At 36.2% G+C, this 19733-nt stretch overlaps 1 protein-coding gene across 1 annotated transcript in view; it reads right to left on the bottom strand.

Moving 5' to 3' along the window:
• Positions 1-277: 277 nt before the first annotated feature.
• Positions 278-19733, bottom strand: part of LOC131637212 (agamous-like MADS-box protein AGL19) — a 37413-nt gene continuing 17957 nt past the window's right edge. The window contains exons 3-8 of the mRNA XM_058907803.1: positions 1347-1428; positions 1196-1257; positions 1018-1117; positions 888-929; positions 743-784; positions 278-587 (exon numbers count right to left, since the gene is read on the bottom strand). Coding sequence (XP_058763786.1) covers positions 483-587; positions 743-784; positions 888-929; positions 1018-1117; positions 1196-1257; positions 1347-1428 — 433 coding nt within the window. The 3' untranslated portion in view covers positions 278-482. The remainder of the gene's footprint in view (positions 588-742; positions 785-887; positions 930-1017; positions 1118-1195; positions 1258-1346; positions 1429-19733) is intronic.

Genomic DNA, 19733 nt, shown 5'->3' with positions numbered 1-19733 from the left:
CATTACATTCAAACAAGTTTTTAAATTTTTAATTTTTAAAAACTAAAAAACAGTTTTATAGAAGTGTTTCAAACAGGCCCTAAATCTCTCAACCCTATGAGTGTTGCTCCTTGAAGTCTAAGATCTAGGCCTAAGAGATTTCAGTAAATCTCTCAACCCTATGATTGAAAAGGACATTTAATTAACCTAAAAAAAACACCAGTATATAAAGTTTCTCACACTCTTGTGTGAGTTGACTCTAACACCGCAATAACCCTAAAAATCTCTAACAATCATATATTATAAAGAGTTCTCAATTATTAAAAAATTCACCAATTCAAAAATTGATATAATATGAGTCTGGATATCTTAAAAAATATCTTTAGAATACGTCAATGATAGAAATTATTTGACTACTAAACATTATTGGACATTATTACTAACTTCCAATGTTAGATTCTGCTTCCTCACGTATATTAGATTTATGTCGCTAGTTTCTGCTCTCAATTCATTCGTTTCTCAGGTCGCCCTATGAACAATTCCGTCTCCACCTCCTCACCTAGCTCACTTTCTGTTAAGACTTTTATATCTTGTTGTTCAACTCCACACTACAATAATGAAAACATGTTAGAAATTAGGTTTTAATCAAAGTGAAAAATAACTTGTAATTTCAAGAAATGAAATATGCAGAACAAATCAGTGTGAGTGTCAACGTGTTGGAGTCATATTCAGCGAGATTGTCTATGGGGTTAAAAGGACTAACCTGCTCACGTAAGCGTCTATTTTCTTCAAGTAGGCACCTTTCCTGAAGTGGTAGCAAGGAATATGACAATTGTATTAAACAATTTAAATAAATAAATTGAATAAAAAAAAAAGTGTGCAATTATTGTGGTAACATTATTAATTACCTGTTTCTTTAGCTTTTCAATTTGTTCCATCAACAGTTGATTCTGAGAATAGACAACAACATCAAGTTCTTCAATAAGGAGTTTTGGTTATACACTAATTAAAACATAACAAAACAGTATTGAAGGATACCTTTCTTGCCCTAATTTTGCTTAAGCTGTATTCGAGTTGATTTTCAATCTGTTGTAGTTCTTCAATACCACATGTATCTAATTCATCTCCCAACAGCTTCCTACAATACAAGAAAATCACCAAAGCTATGAATAATGATTCATGAAAATCTCAAATTTAGAAAGTTGGTTCTGAAAACCTTTTGTAAAATTCTAGTTGCTCCAACTTTTTTGTTGTGTTGATATCATATTCCTTTAGGGTCTGCATGTAAATAAAAATTAATTTAAAAATATACATTTGTTTATTATATGTCTCATGATATAGATTTGCAATTTCGATGAAGGAGTGACCTGTGTATTTTCTTGGATTTCTTTGGTGCTGACAGCCAATTCCTTGACTCGCTGTGGATAGCGTTCCACTGTTTTGTTTATACTGAAACATTTTCATTTATCATAGCAAACAACAAATTAAACTTGCAATTAATTATTCCACAAGAATGATTTTATATAAAAGTTGATAGGATACTTTAAACCTATTTCAAAAGAATTTAGTTTTTGCTGTTTTCGGGCTTCGGCCCTCTTATTTATCAAAAAAAAAAAAACGTAATTAAATAAAAGGGTTACAACTTACAACCTAAGAGCCAATTAACAGACATGCTAAAGGATTAATGCACATACCATTCATAATATTAGCAAAGTCTCAAAGATACTCAACTCGTACCACTTCCAAGACATAAGAAGGATTCAATCAAAGAGTTGGTCTCTATAAGCCTCGTGTTCTGCAAAAGATATTCCCATTCCCGTGATTTCAGACCTCCACATCACCTAATGCTAAATTAACAACAGTCCTCCTAATCTTATTATTTCCACTTACCCCACAAAAAAAGAACAAGACATGCAACTCTCAAGTAGGACCGTGGCAAAACTCAGCCACTGAAAAACTGCTGCCAAAAATACTTGCAAATTCACTTCTTATTGATATCAAAACATAGTCAAAATTATAAATTTTTTAAAAAGTGTTATTTCAAAAATAATTTATACAAAAATTTATTTTAAATAATTTTAAAATGAAGTGATTTTTTAAAATTTTGATATCCAAAAAAATTATTATAAAATTACGAAATGTCTAAAGTAATTTTTTGTGTAAACAAGATATATTAATAACCGGAGAACTAAGGGTTCTCCAACCTGATTACACGAAGAAATGGGAATAACCCGACAAAAAGAGAATTACAAACCAATTACGACTACGACAAAAAATGCAAAGGATCCATGCAAAACTCGTAGAAAGAGTAATTGGGGTGTGTAATTTTCCCGCAAAAAGACCACCTCTACACCAAATGTTTAATATTCCAAACGGTATTATTCACATTCCAAGCTTCCTTCCGAAAACAAGCTCCATTCCTAACCAACCAAATAATGCAAGTGGTAGCAAGCCAAATCCATAAAATTCGACAAACACTCGACATCTACTCTATCCCCTTTACCAACCCAATTAGCTATCTCACTCCAAATATTTTTCACCACCAAACAACTAAAGTAATATTTTAATAAGAACTATTCAAACCAATTTTTTATAAATTTTTTTTGTAATTTTTGGAACAGATACGCGATTACAAATTAGAGTAGACATAATCACACAAAAGTTTTGTTCACACAACTCGGTCAAATTGCCTATGTCTACGACTATAGAACAACTATAATTCTATCTTATTGATTTGTTCTGAGTTCCACATTAAGGATACTACTCATTCAAATAACAATAATACTCCTAAACAGTACAGCATGAGACTTCGCTTCCCGGCACCCCCACACACCTAAGTCGCACCCCATAACAAACACCTAAACCACATGTAAGGGAAATGCCCATTACCATTCAGCAGTTGCGGCCCTTGCCCCTTTGAAATTATCTATGAGTCAACCAAACTCGATAGTAACATTATAAAAATCATTATTAAAAAAAGCTAAAACGAATATGTCTAATAAACCTTTAATAAAGAAAAAAAAAACTTTTAATATATTCTTGGAGAACTTGGGTTCTCATATTAATATATTCCTGCTTAAAAAACACCTTTAACAAAGCAAAAGAAAAAAGAGGTAGAAAAAATAATGTAGAAATGTCCAATAATTGCCAAGCCAAAAAGAAAAACTAAAACAACAAAGGGGAGGGAGTACAACAAACACGGACAAACACAAAAAAAAAAAAAAAGAGCAACATCAAGAACTTGGTTAAGACACCAAAAAGCCCCAACTTTAAGGACAACACTCCGAAAATTAAAACCGGCAATAACAGTTGGATTAAAGAATTTATTCATCCAAGTTCTACATTGAATAGTGAGAAGAAAAGGAGTATTAATATAAATTGAAAGAGTTAGTTTGAGTTTTTTTCACCAGAACAACTTTAGTCTTATGAGTGTAGAGAGGTTTGAATATTTGAGTGTCATATGTGAGAGTTTGGAGAGGATTTACAATTTTTTCATTGAAAAATTATAGTTGAGTGAATTTGCAATTTTTTCGTTCAAAAATTATACTAAAGAGGTTCATTTTTCTCCTTAAGACCATTTACATTGGGGGTGTTGAAAAAATTATATGCAATGAGGTGTTGAATAAAGAATTGAAAGTGATGTGGATTAATATGTGTTGAAAACATTCAACATGTTGAATGAGAAAGTGTGGACCCACATATATTACTTTGCAAAATTTTATTGGTTGTTGAGATTGTTTAAAATGGTGGGATTGGGTGTTGAATTTTATTAAACAAAACCATTGTAGTGAGTAAAAATTAAATGAGTGTTGAATTATTATGTGGAAGAAAGAGAAGATGATGTGGAGAATAAAAAGTGAAAAAAAAAGTGTTGAATATGCAAACCATTATACATAGCCTAAGTGCGTTTGCAATTTTTCCTTGAAAAATTACAATTGTATAAGAGAATTTTCAATTTTTTCTTAATAAAATTATAAATTGAATAATAAATTTGTGAGTTTTATTTTTGAATTAGGCACATTCCTTTCATTATAATTTTTAAGTCCCTAAAATTAACTATCATTCATTAATAAATGGGGATGTAGGTTGGTCTTGGAAGATATAAGTCTCTAGCACCATATCCTTAAGTTAAATATGAGGTTTAGGTTGTGTGCACCTTTGGGGAGGATAAGTCTTCTAACATGAGAACCTCTACTGTGTAGTGGAAAGTTATTTGTCTTATTGGTTCTACTGTGGAGATATCTTTTATAATTAGTTTATGAATGGTCTCTGAAAAAGAGTGGGTTCTCACCAATTTTTAGAATGATCTCTGGATGGGGGATACTCCATTCAAATATAAGATCCTAGACTTTATCTGATCTTTAACTAAAAAGATAGGAAAGTGGGTATAAGTTGGTTGTTGGATTAATGAGGTTTTGGTTTCAAATCTTTGATGGAGGATAACCACCTTTCATTTGGGATCAGTCGTTAGGTTTTGACCTTTTATAGGTAATTCAAAGTATTACCTTATCCATAGATGTCAACACTTATTAGTGGAGACATGGGAAGAAGAGTGATTTATCGGTTGTCTCTATTTATAATGCTCTTCTAAAAGTTGATCTTGATGTGGATACTACTTTGTATAAGGAAGATATGATCATCCCTCTAATTTGGAATAGTTGGGCTCCCTTCAAAGTGATTGTCTTCTATTGGTAACTTCTCCAAGATAAATTTCAACAAAATAAAATCTTAGTAAAGGGCGTGTCTTATCTGCTAACAGCGTTACTTCTTTTAGGATGTGTGTTGGGTCTTTAAATTCTATAACATTTTTAGGTGGCTTGGGTGGATTCTTGTGCTTCTAAGGTATTTGTATATTCTTTTTGAGGTTTCATTTTCCTTTCCCAAAATGATGTGACTTTTCTAGATCGTTTATAAATATGGAGAAGTTGGAAGATAAAACATTTTCACCTCTTAGAAATGATATTTTGGGAGGTCTTTGGTCTACTCCTATCTTTTCTCTAACTTGCTATAGAACTCCATCTCTTCTTGAGCTAATAACGACCAAAGTGTTTTTGTCCTCTCTTTTGGGGATACGTGTTCTTGATGGTGTTGACATTTCCGTTTTTTCGATGGTGGTTTTTTATGCTAGAATCAAGTTGTCCCCCCTTGTTGAGTTACTGAATATGTAATGGTGGTTTAGGCCTTTAAGATACATGTGTGAGTTGAAAGTCACACATTGCTCGGAAAACTGATGGTTGAGCACTTTATATATGTGGATATCCATATATCTAATGCCTTAAGATTTTGGGAGAGTATGTGGTTTCTCTCTCACTTATGTGTTACTCTTGACCTAATGTGGATGCTCCTTCGCAAAACCCTTCAGTGGTACTTGAGCCGATGGTTCAATTAAGAGATCGACTTCTTGTATCGAAAGTCTTTCTAACAATGTAATAGATAGGCGGTGTGTCACGTTGAAGTGCATGTGATGTGGTAAGGGTGTCAATAGTGGTACAAGTGTATGTAGATAAAAAAGCTTTTATTTAGGGATGCATATAATTGAATGGACTCACACTTGAGGAGGAGATTGTTGAGATAAAAATGTGAATTGAAAGAATCACATTGCTTAAAAAAATAGAGGTTGAACACTTTATAACTGAGAAGACTCATATATGTAATGTCTTAAGGTTTAGTATAAATATATGGTGTCTCTCACACTTGTGTATTGCTCTTAACGCAATGTGGATACTGCTCCTCATGACTCATATGCTTACCATTTTGTATGCTCTACTCCTATATATGTTTTATTGCCTGTCTGTATTGTGATTAGTTTAGGCTCATTTTTAAATGGCGGCTTGAAGTTTTTCGGACAGAAAACAATGAATTAAAATATTTATTAATGTTTAAATATTTAATTCATAATAGAGTATAACATAATTCAAATATCTTATATAAAAAAGAATATAACTTTTTTTTTCTAAAAAAAAAATGAAAGTGTATTGTCATACCCCAAAATTTGCCCATACTATTTCTCTTATACAAATACAAATCAATACATAAAGCTTCAAGACACACTCTCCTGTACAAGGCTCTAAAACTAGGGTTTGACTTATTCAAAGGAAAAATGTGAAAGAATTTGGATTTTTTGCAAAGGGGCCCATCCTTTTATAACCCAAACTTGCTCCTAGGATCATTAAGAGTCTCTAAACCCAATACCATGATTAATTGATTTTTATTATATTTTTTATGAATTTTTATTCATTTAAAATACAATTTAAATCAAGATAATTGAAGAAAATATGGGAAAATTGATTTAGCTAATTATTTCAATTATAATCAATCAGAAAATAACATAGATTTGATGCAATTGTCGTGAGAAATCAAATTGGTATGATTGGGAGAAAATTGGCCACATTAGGAATCTTCATAAATCAAATTCCATCAAAATTCAATCTGAGATTCTATGAAGATTTGTGGAGTTTTTGTTGACCTAAATCACTCTCTATAAAGACATGAACACATTCTGATGCGAAGGGGGTGGAAAAAACAAGGATTGGCAGCTCTGTTGAACACGTGAAGAACTCACAAAATTTCAACGAAAAGTCGATTTCGTGCTGGGACTTTGGGACCGATTCAAAGGCTCTTGAAGGATCAAACGTATTGCTGGGACATTATTGATCGTATCCCAATCGGAATCGAGGCCCGCCGCACCTGGAATCATCCTCATCTACGCTCACGGTTTGCCCAGAATTTCTTGAAACTCTATCTATCAATTTACGCAATTTAGATGATTGTTAAGCATACATACATGTTCATATGGTTGTTTAGATTGTTTTTGAATCGCTAATTGCAAGTTTTGGCATACGAATGATAATCTGCCATGTTTAGGGTTCATAGTCACAATTTTGGGGAATTAGATTTATGCGTGATTTCGGACCAAATTGATGACCCAATGGAATTCGTAGGACCGTATACCGTCTATTTGTGCAATTGTTTGGTATTGTTTGATGCTCATATGCAGGTTTGAAGAAGAACCCTTACGGCCACGCAAGAAAAACGTGGGCTAAAGTTTCAGTCTTCACGAGGAAGACGATGCCCTGGGCGCTCAGCCTTTTCAATTTGAATTCTCAGTTTTTCTGTTTTATTATATATATATGGACGCTTCATAGTTACAACTTGTGAGGATGGCGCGAGTGGCAACACGTTAGTGAATGGATACAGGAAAACCTGGGTTCGATCCCTGGAAAAACATTTATTTTTACACTTGCAGTTTCGCGATCCTGTGCGCTACTCAAAGGAAGGTCCACGATATGCCTTCTTCCAGCAGCCATCTGATATGTCTCTAGGCTAATCCAACGCCTCTAAGCATGCAAGCCTACCATGGATCCTCACAAGCTTACCACACCAGATCGCACGCTAAGTTTTCCAACTTATTTTATTTTTATTTTAATTGCATAATCTTTATCTTTTTATTATATTTATGTATATATTTGTTTTATATTTTTCTTTTCCTAATAAAACTACTTTTCTAAAAAACCCTTTTTTATGATAATAATTATTTTATTTATTTTTATTTTATTTTATTAATTTATTTTAACTATTTAAATTGGTTTATTGATTTTAATATCTTTAATATATCATATAAATTTTGTTTTAATTCATAAAAATTAAAAAATGCTTTTTGTCAGATTAATTTATTTTCCTTCCTCCGATTTAATTAATTAGGTTGCAAAACCAATAATTAATTAAATCGATTTGTGTCGCCTTATTCAATTTACGCCCGAATCAGGGTTTACGGGAATTTACCCTACACTAAAATCTTCTTTTTCTGTGCCTCTTCAGGATTGTCTTTTTCCAGGTGCCTTCCGACTACGCGTCACTTCAAAAGAGCGAAGCTAAGTTCTAAACCCTTCTTTTATTATTATTGTTGTTTATTTCATGTGATTAGGGTTTAATTTCCTCGTCAATAGAACTCCTCCTACACTTATGTTTTTGTCAATTCTCAGATGATCAGAGTCAATGTTCAAGGCAAACCTTTGCCCATCAACCTTCGTCAATCGAAGCTAAGTGCCTTTTATTTATGGATTTATTTATTCTTAATTTCTTTATCTTTTATTTTTATTAGGGTTAACAATGTTTGCTTCCGAATCGAATATACACTCACCCTGTTTTTTTTGCTTGCCATTTTTTCCCGCCTTTCAGGGTTTGTGGATTGCCAAAGCTACGAATGTTTGGTAACCCTAAACTCTACCCTTTATTTTTCTGTTTAATTATTACTTGTGTCAAACCCTATTAAGGGATCCGCTGGTTTCATTGTCCCTTCCCCCATATTACTGTTGTTCTTGCCTTATATTATCTGCGTGGTTAGTAAAATAGGGAGTGGCAACCATGAATTGAATTTAGAATCGCCAATTTACAAGATAATATAATTGAATATAACCACGTGATTGTTGCACACACGCACGCTTTTATGGTAATCCCTCTGTTGCCTTGTTGCCTGTTGCCTTGTTGCCTATTGCCTGTTGCCTGTCGCTTTTGTGTTTTTTGCAGAATAAGCCATGTCCCTCGAATACGAGGATACCTCAGCCATGCTGCCTCGATAACTAAAGGTCATGCGACCCTAAATGATGCTGCCTTCGATACACAAATATGACCTCGACCCTCGGAAGTTGCCTACGGAAAAAGGCTGAGGTATCCTCTGGCTGCCTACGAATAAGGTTTATTCTGATCCTTACCTTAGACTACCTGCCCTCTTATGGCATGGGACAGTCTTATGGCAAAGAATATTTCGATGACCCTTCTACCTCCAAACGAAAGGCTTCCTGCCCTCTTATGGCAAGGATAGACCCTTTCATTCTGAAAGGCTAAAAAGAGACCTATCATCTGAGTTTAAGGTAATTGCCCCTAATTGCTTTGCAATGCTCAAACCTTTTTATTATATTCTTTCTCATAATTTTTCAAAAGGGCAACGCTTATTCACAAGCTAAAGTCCCTATCTCTTTCATCTACATTTTCTAAACAAACGAGCAAGCAAAGCAATTAAGAGCCCATGGAAAACCATGGATGCAAAGGGTGCCTTACACCTTCCCTTTGCATAATTACCCCCCGAACTCAGTTTTCTTTAAAAAGGTTTTTTTCTGTTTCTTTTAGCCTTTCTAACTTGTTTGGATAAAATAAAAGTCGGTGGCGACTCTTGCTTAACCGCGACATTTCCGATTGATAAAAAGTCAGTTCACCGTATTACAGAACTGGCGACTCTGCTGGGGATTCTCGATAAAAAGAGGGGTTACCTTAAAAGCTTAGGATCACTTAATTGTATTCTTTTGTTTGCTTTGCTTGCTTTAATTTTCAGGGCTGTTTTGGGAATTAACTGAAGGACGAATCCTACACCCGGATTCAAGTACATCTAAGATAGGAAGTGGCATAGTCATGGCGACCTCCCTTGTGTATGCTTGGGATTGGTCAATATGAGAGTTCACGCTTGAGTTAGGCCTCTATAGGTGTTTACATGCTTCTCTTGTATGAGGGAGGTTCGTGTGGATACCTGTGGGTGAGTCGGAGCTCAAGGACCGTTAGTAACCTTTAACCCATCCTGACTTTTAGGAACGTAGTGGGGGGACTACTCTTGATGTATGTTAAGAGCATAGTCGCTACCCGATACTACAACTCAGATAGGTTCTTTCTCAAAGTATCATTGCATGGTATGTATGTATCATGTTCGAGGGTGCTTTAGAGGGGCTGACAATTCTGAGTCACTTGGTAGAACCCGTTGCTGAAATATCCTTATCCATAGAAATACCCTTGGGAAGGACACCTGATCAGACTCCATGCAAGCCTTAAGCCAAAATTGTGTGACTTGTGTCGTTTGTTTGTGTTTACTACTAACCCTCATTTCCTCGCAGGTTTTGTCGAAAGGATTTGTTTGCCCTTACCATCTCGCACTAAGTCTAACGAACCGCATTCACATAACATCATGACATCATGACATCATAAGCATAACATGATTTAACTAACCCTTTCAAGGATCTTAGGAATTTAGGGCGCGCAATCTCAGGTACTCTTATCAAGGGCTGAATTCCTAATCAAGGGGCAAGAGGATTTATTTTCCTCTGGCCACGTACCTTCCAATTCAGAGACTCAGTACCTATCAAGGGGCAAGAGGATTTATTTTCCTATAGCCATGTACCTTCAAATTCAGAAGTATCCCGAATCAGAGGCTATGACCCACTGGATATGGTGAGCTTGATTCCTATAGAAGAACATCCAAGAATCATAGATGCGACCAAACCATTTTCAATATTGCTAACTAGATTCCTAAAGATCCTTGAAAGACATTGCATTTGCATTCATAAACATCGCATAACAGGTTTCTTACAATAGGTCTCTCATCCTTCCTCGCTGTTTATTTCAGCATCATGAATCTCGAACAATCAGTTAAGGATCTCCAAGCTCAAAACACTGAGTTCGAAGCCTTGATTCTGAATTTGTCCAAGGGGCAAGAAGAGCTGAAAGCCATGCTGACTAAAAAGAAGAAGAAGAAGGGTAAGAAGACTCAAGTGAAAAAGCTTAGACCAATCTTGCAACTCAGGGATGCTGAAACCTCTGAAGACAGTGATGAGGATGAGCAAGGTGATGATGCTAGTATCAAAACCGAGGCAAAAAGTAACCACGATTCTGCCGAACTCTCTGAAGAAGAAGGGGACTATTACCATGAGGACGAACATCCCGATGACAAATACAAGATGTTAGAAGAGCGTCTGAGAAGTGTGGAAATTCAGAAAGTACCTGGGCTGGATTTTGAAGAGCTTGGACTTGTTCCTGGGGTCGTTATTCCTCCAAAATTCAAAACTCCCGCCTTTGCTAAGTATGATGGAGTCTCTTGTCCTAAACTACACTTGAGGTCTTATGTAAGGAAGATTCAGCCTCACACTGCTGATAAGAGGCTCTGGATCCATTTCTTTCAGGAAAGCTTATCTGGAACTCAACTCGAATGGTACTATCAACTGGAAAGTACCAACATCCATACTTGGGAAGATTTAGTTGTTGCCTTCTATAAGCAATACCAATATAATTCCGATCTCGCACCAACTCGCATGCAACTACAAAGCATGTCTATGGGACCTAAGGAAAGTTTCAAGGAGTATGCTCAGAAATGGAGAGATCTAGCTGGAAGAGTCAAACCTTCCTTGGCCGACAGAGAGATGGTAGATATGTTCATGAATACACTGACTGGCCCTTTCTATAGTCATTTGCTGGGAAGTTCATCATCTGGATTCACTGAGCTTATACTGACTGGAGAACGTGTTGAAAGTGGTATCCGAAGCGGAAAAATTCAGGTGGCTACTTCTTCCGGTATTATAAAAAAGCCATACAATGGGAGGAATGAATCTAACACGGTTGGGGCAATTTTGGTCTCTAATCAAGCATCGATACAACAACAAAACAACCAACGTAAACAAAGCGCATCCAAAAGACAATTCACAAAGATCAACATGTCTTTGACTCAAGCGCTGCAACACTTGTTGAAAGCAGAGTTACTTATACAGATAGCTCCTCATCCAAATCCCAACACTTCCTCCCCTCGCTATAATCCCAACGCGAGGTGTGCATATCACTCCGATAGTCCTGGACATGACACTGACAACTGCTGGACATTGAAGAATAAGATCCAAGACATGATCGATGCCGGGGAAATCAAGTTCGATCCTCCTGCAACTCCTAACGTGATCACTGCTCCCATGCCTAATCACAACAAGAGTGCTAATACTGTGGATGGCTAGAAGGATGAACTTTTTAGATCATTAGATTTACTTTCATTTGCGATTTCTTTTCCTGTTTGTTTAAACATTGAAATTATGATAGACATTATCTGTTTTAATAATCATCATCATTGCATTGCATATGTTTGTCTTGAGTAATTTATTTCGCTATCACTCATTTTAAATTATGTCTTTACTTCGCATATGTTTTATGATACTCAATTCCTGCGAAAGTTGTAAGCCTCTTGAGGGAGGATGACGAAAACGATACCGCAACTTCATACAGTATGCTTTTGAATGGACTATGTTGACGATGTACAGGCATTATTTCAATTCCTAAACAGTGGAGATATAAGGATGTTAATCCCTCGTCAACCCCTTTGAGCCTAAGAAGTGGAAGTTTCTTTCTTGTACTAATCAAAACCCTTGATCATAACCTGGGGCGGGGTAGTTCTCAGTTAATTTGGCTGTGCATTCTGTTTTAAGAGAATCATTCAGTACACCTTTCAACAAAGGTTTCAATCACAAGCGTTCATCCGCACACATCAAAGAAGTGTTGGAGATGCCAACCAAAAGCCAAGGATGGTTCATCAATCAAGGCAGTCAATATATTTCAAAAAGAAAAAATGAAAAAACATATATACAATGAAAAGCCTGCTAAGTCAAAAATCAAAAAGATGACTTAGGCAAAAATCAAGGCATCCCGCTGACTGTAATCTCAAAAATAAACAGTTCAGGCAAAAGTTAGGGATATCAAAAAGATGAAAACAGATAAGTCAATAAATTCCTGAACAACACAATGTTGTGACTACCAAAGGGAAGACGTGACTGCCATCTCAAAAGTTCTCTTTGCTTGTGAACCATCAAAGGTGCAAATCCAAAAGTCTCTTGGAACCTGAATGCATAAATTGAATTAACTGAGCTTAGGACTAAAGAACATCACGAAGAGGGGGATGGGTATAAAGAAATTTTGAGCCATTATCCTTTGTTTCTTAAACCGTGAACCAAGCCACGTTACAACCCTTGAAAGTCCTAACTGAAGCATGGTTAGTTCGAAAGCATACTGTCACCAAAAGGGTATCCTGACTCCTTAAGGTTTACCACAAATGCCGAGTTGATATCACGTTTTTACAAACATCACATTGTTACCAATATCATGTTTTTACATCTCATGCCTTAATGTTTTTCAAAAAAATTCAAGACAACGTATGCATTGCATCTCATGAATTCATTATTAAACATATCCTGCTACATAATTTCAAACGTTAGCAACAGAAAGAATTTGCACAGGGTACAACTAATGACTGAAAGTTATCCCGACAGACAAAATTACTCCAAGAAGCAATGTCTCCTAGGTATACAAGGGGGCATGGCACGCTTTGCCCAATCAGTCTGGGGAAATCAAGTCAAGATTCCAAGAATCTCCCAAACGCCAAACAGTTAAAGGTATACATCCCAAGTGGATTTCAGACTCTTTCCCGATCAATTAGGGGCATGCATCCAAGTAGATCTGAAGCAACTTCCCAATAAACATGGGGCATTGTCCTAGGCCTACGATTACTAGGGGCAAGTCGCCCATAGTGCACATCTCATAAAGTCCTCGCGAGGCGAATCTCTCCAAAGTCCCTACTAGCAGGGGCAAATCTATGCAAGTCCAATTTTTATATCTTTACCAAATACTCAGTGGCGTGTTCTAATCAAATCCAGGAATGATAGTACTATAATATTGGGGGCAATGTTCAAGGTATCCATGTGTTCCCGTAATTCCAATTTCATAAGATCATATACCCACAGAGTAATCATTAAGAAGATACCTTCAAACACTCTCAACAAGGAAATGGCTCCCCAACAAAGTTTACATCTTCAACAATGCTGGTTCTCCAACACTTTGCTCTCCTCCAACATAGGTTACTAATACTTTTGTCCCCAATCAGGGTCCATCAAGTTACTAATCATCCCCAAGCAAGAATCATAAATCCCCAGCTAAACATCTTCAAGACAAGATCAAACATCAAAATCACAATAATACAGAGACTTATTCTCTCAAAACACTCCAAAAGCATCAGTCATACATCATATATTCATACATTGCATACATTACCTCATAATAAATTCATACATAACATACAAGTTTCTCATTTATTTTGAGAGACTCGTCACATAAATACATGCATTATGGCATTGCATGTTGCTAACTTTGTCTTTCAGGTAAGTTCCCAAGCAGACGAGTATCATCAACAAATCATTCCAATCAGATATACATTCCGGAAGCTCGAACCCCGGACATTCTGAAAATTCCAATCAGATGAACATTCTGGAAGCATGACCCCCAGACCTCTGAAACATTCTTATCAGATATACATTCCGGAAGCTCGAACCCCGGACATTCTGAAAATTCCAATCAGATGAACATTCTGGAAGCATGACCCCCAGACCTCTGAAACATTCTTATCAGATATACATTCCGGAAGCTCGAACCCCGGACATTCTGAAAATTCTTATCAGATATACATTCCGGAAGCTCGAACCCCGGACATTCTGAAAGTTCCAAACAGATGCACATTCTGGAAGCGTGACCCCCAGACTTCTGAAACATTCTTATAACTCTCATCTTTTGACACTCATTCAAGGCACAACTCAGAAATAATCCAAGATCTAATTCAGTTACTACGAACGGTGCTGACACGATCAATCTCCAACAAATACTTCTCAATGGATTCAGTCTAACGTACGACTCATCCTAAGTATATTCTTTAGATACGGTCTAACTACGATGTATCCTAATTCTCAGGTCTCTCAAGCCGGATGGCATCATTAAGCCCATCTTCAATAAACTTTCTCTCAAGGCCTGGATGGCATCTTTAAGCCCATCTTCGACAAAAGTCCCTACTTCAGCTAGGGCAAATTTCTTGGTATTCTAGTGTTCAATCATCTTCCACCTTCAGATACCGACTGGCACACAAACCACTCTACATCTTCAGGTCTGAGATAATTGAACAGGGGCAACTGTCATACCCCAAAATTTGCCCATACTATTTCTCTTATACAAATACAAATCAATACATAAAGCTTCAAGACACACTCTCCTGTACAAGGCTCTAAAACTAGGGTTTGACTTATTCAAAGGAAAAATGTGAAAGAATTTGGATTTTTTGCAAAGGGGCCCATCCTTTTATAACCCAAACTTGCTCCTAGGATCATTAAGAGTCTCTAAACCCAATACCATGATTAATTGATTTTTATTATATTTTTTATGAATTTTTATTCATTTAAAATACAATTTAAATCAAGATAATTGAAGAAAATATGGGAAAATTGATTTAGCTAATTATTTCAATTATAATCAATCAGAAAATAACATAGATTTGATGCAATTGTCGTGAGAAATCAAATTGGTATGATTGGGAGAAAATTGGCCACATTAGGAATCTTCATAAATCAAATTCCATCAAAATTCAATCTGAGATTCTATGAAGATTTGTGGAGTTTTTGTTGACCTAAATCACTCTCTATAAAGACATGAACACATTCTGATGCGAAGGGGGTGGAAAAAACAAGGATTGGCAGCTCTGTTGAACACGTGAAGAACTCACAAAATTTCAACGAAAAGTCGATTTCGTGCTGGGACTTTGGGACCGATTCAAAGGCTCTTGAAGGATCAAACGTATTGTTGGGACATTATTGATCGTATCCCAATCGGAATCGAGGCCCGCCGCACCTGGAATCATCCTCATCTACGCTCACGGTTTGCCCAGAATTTCTTGAAACTCTATCTATCAATTTACGCAATTTAGATGATTGTTAAGCATACATACATGTTCATATGGTTGTTTAGATTGTTTTTGAATCGCTAATTGCAAGTTTTGGCATACGAATGATAATCTGCCATGTTTAGGGTTCATAGTCACAAATTTGGGGAATTAGATTTATGCGTGATTTCGGACCAAATTGATGACCCAATGGAATTCGTAGGACCGTATACCGTCTATTTGTGCAATTGTTTGGTATTGTTTGATGCTCATATGCAGGTTTGAAGAAGAACCCTTACGGCCACGCAAGAAAAACGTGGGCTAAAGTTTCAGTCTTCACGAGGAAGACGATGCCCTGGGCGCTCAGCCTTTTCAATTTGAATTCTCAGTTTTTCTGTTTTATTATATATATATGGACGCTTCATAGTTACAACTTGTGAGGATGGCGCGAGTGGCAACACGTTAGTGAATGGATACAGGAAAACCTGGGTTCGATCCCTGGAAAAACATTTATTTTTACACTTGCAGTTTCGCGATCCTGTGCGCTACTCAAAGGAAGGTCCACGATATGCCTTCTTCCAGCAGCCATCTGATATGTCTCTAGGCTAATCCAACGCCTCTAAGCATGCAAGCCTACCATGGATCCTCACAAGCTTACCACACCAGATCGCACGCTAAGTTTTCCAACTTATTTTATTTTTATTTTAATTGCATAATCTTTATCTTTTTATTATATTTATGTATATATTTGTTTTATATTTTTCTTTTCCTAATAAAACTACTTTTCTAAAAAACCCTTTTTTATGATAATAATTATTTTATTTATTTTTATTTTATTTTATTAATTTATTTTAACTATTTAAATTGGTTTATTGATTTTAATATCTTTAATATATCATATAAATTTTGTTTTAATTCATAAAAATTAAAAAATGCTTTTTGTCAGATTAATTTATTTTCCTTCCTCCGATTTAATTAATTAGGTTGCAAAACCAATAATTAATTAAATCGATTTGTGTCGCCTTATTCAATTTACGCCCGAATCAGGGTTTACGGGAATTTACCCTACACTAAAATCTTCTTTTTCTGTGCCTCTTCAGGATTGTCTTTTTCCAGGTGCCTTCCGACTACGCGTCACTTCAAAAGAGCGAAGCTAAGTTCTAAACCCTTCTTTTATTATTATTGTTGTTTATTTCATGTGATTAGGGTTTAATTTCCTCGTCAATAGAACTCCTCCTACACTTATGTTTTTGTCAATTCTCAGATGATCAGAGTCAATGTTCAAGGCAAACCTTTGCCCATCAACCTTCGTCAATCGAAGCTAAGTGCCTTTTATTTATGGATTTATTTATTCTTAATTTCTTTATCTTTTATTTTTATTAGGGTTAACAATGTTTGCTTCCGAATCGAATATACACTCACCCTGTTTTTTTTGCTTGCCATTTTTTCCCGCCTTTCAGGGTTTGTGGATTGCCAAAGCTACGAATGTTTGGTAACCCTAAACTCTACCCTTTATTTTTCTGTTTAATTATTACTTGTGTCAAACCCTATTAAGGGATCCGCTGGTTTCATTGTCCCCTCCCCCATATTACTGTTGTTCTTGCCTTATATTATCTGCGTGGTTAGTAAAATAGGGAGTGGCAACCATGAATTGAATTTAGAATCGCCAATTTACAAGATAATATAATTGAATATAACCACGTGATTGTTGCACACACGCACGCTTTTATGGTAATCCCTCTGTTGCCTTGTTGCCTGTTGCCTTGTTGCCTATTGCCTGTTGCCTGTCGCTTTTGTGTTTTTTGCAGAATAAGCCATGTCCCTCGAATACGAGGATACCTCAGCCATGCTGCCTCGATAACTAAAGGTCATGCGACCCTAAATGATGCTGCCTTCGATACACAAATATGACCTCGACCCTCGGAAGTTGCCTACGGAAAAAGGCTGAGGTATCTTCTGGCTGCCTACGAATAAGGTTTATTCTGATCCTTACCTTAGACTACCTGCCCTCTTATGGCATGGGACAGTCTTATGGCAAAGAATATTTCGATGACCCTTCTACCTCCAAACGAAAGGCTTCCTGCCCTCTTATGGCAAGGATAGACCCTTTCATTCTGAAAGGCTAAAAAGAGACCTATCATCTGAGTTTAAGGTAATTGCCCCTAATTGCTTTGCAATGCTCAAACCTTTTTATTATATTCTTTCTCATAATTTTTCAAAAGGGCAACGCTTATTCACAAGCTAAAGTCCCTATCTCTTTCATCTACATTTTCTAAACAAACGAGCAAGCAAAGCAATTAAGAGCCCATGGAAAACCATGGATGCAAAGGGTGCCTTACACCTTCCCTTTGCATAATTACCCCCCGAACTCAGTTTTCTTTAAAAAGGTTTTTTTCTGTTTCTTTTAGCCTTTCTAACTTGTTTGGATAAAATAAAAGTCGGTGGCGACTCTTGCTTAACCGCGACATTTCCGATTGATAAAAAGTCAGTTCACCGTATTACATGTATATTTTAACATAAAAGAGAAACAGAAGTAGAGTATAATTCAAGTTACTGTCATAAGAGAGAAATTTAGTTACCCAAATTATTCTCATACTCTAATCTAAAAATCTTATGAGAACCTAATGACAATAAATTATATACATGTCGTAAGAGAGAGAAACCATATAACTATACAACTAAGGCTACGACAAGAGGTAAACTGGTTGTAACAGAAGAAGACGGTTGATCCAAAGTTTCTTCTAACTAATCGACAGGGAGAAAATGAAGATTGGACATAAAAAGAGAAATTCATGGAAAGGGAGATGAAAACAGCTATGTTCTTTGTCACGGAGTTCCCGGAGAAGATGGGGGAAAAATATTTGTATCCGTTTTTCAAGATGCGTGGGGAGTTAGAAGAAGTGGTGATTTCGACAAAGAAAGATAAAAGAGGGAAGAAATATGGTTTCACGCATTTCTACAAATTGAAAGATGAAAGAAGGATGGCGACGAATCTTGATAACTTATTCATAGAAGAAAGAAAGTTGCTTGTGAATATTCCTAGATTTTAAAGGAAAGCGATGAACGAGGAATATGAGAGAACTAAGCAGGCAAGGGGGAACAGGGGGGAATAATAAGAAATAGGAGGAGCCAGCCTACATCGGTTAAAAGGTTCATTGGAAGTCAACATGGAGCCAATAAAAGATCATATGTAGAAGTAACAAAGCAGCAAAATGAACATCTAAATTTTAAGGTGGACGAAGGAATTTTGGCAAGGTTTGGGAAAACACACATTGGGGTTGTGGTAAACCTTGGGTCAGCTTATGATATCCAAGATATTTTGCACTCCCATGGTTACTTCTTTATAAGAAGCATGCCTTTAGGCTCAAACTTATGTTTGCTAGAGGAAGACTAAGAAGGAAAATTGAATGCTTTTACTAAGGAAGTCAAGGAGTGGCTCAAGTATAGTTTAAGGAGATTCGTGCTTTGAATCAAAATGGTGTGGATTCTGAAAGAGTAACATGGATTAAATGCTTAGGAGTACCATGTCATGCATGGACACCATGTTTTTTTTGAAATGTTAGCCAAAAGTGTAGGTCATTACATTTATAGTGATGATAGCAGGTCCAGACAAGATAATATGGATGTTGCAAGCTGTATGATAAGAACTAGATGCGCTATGGTGATAAATGAAGTTCTTAATGTAATTATTAATGATATGCTTTCTAGAATCAAGATGATAGAATATTTTCATGGACCGAGGAGAATGTTGTTCAAGAAATCCCAATTTTCTTCTTTGAATGACCTGACTTCATCACTAGTACTAGATTTGGTTAGCTGGGAGGAGGAAGATAGAAGTGCTTCTTTCAAGAAGAGTGATGAGGAAGGGGTTTTCGAGGAAGCGGCGTTGATGTAATGTGTCAAGAGGCAAGTGAGGAAAAGGAAGTGAATTTGTGCTAGAAAGGGAGACAAAGAGAAAAGTTTTCTTTCAGAAGAAAACAAATTTCAGTAAAAAGGTGACAATTGTATCTAGTGACTTTGGCGTTAATTCTCCAGACTCTCAGAAGGCTACATGTAGTAGGGTACATGAGTCTTTGATATAGTCAAAGGAAGCTGACGAATCAAATAGAGAATTTCAAGAAAGAACGGTCCACTCAAAGGGTTCAGAACTGGACTTACTTATTTGGCCTAGTGAAAAGGGTTTAGGGGATGAAGGCCCATTAAGTTATAAAGGAGAGTGTCAGAAGGTGAAGAAATGCAAGCCCAAGCAGAGAAAGGGGAAAAATTCTAA

The sequence above is a fragment of the Vicia villosa genome, linkage group LG1 (genome assembly GCF_029867415.1).
Source record: "Vicia villosa cultivar HV-30 ecotype Madison, WI linkage group LG1, Vvil1.0, whole genome shotgun sequence".
Lineage (NCBI taxonomy): Eukaryota > Viridiplantae > Streptophyta > Magnoliopsida > Fabales > Fabaceae > Vicia > Vicia villosa.
Note: the sequence above shows the minus strand (reverse complement) of the source record. Positions and strands in the feature narration are given on the sequence as shown.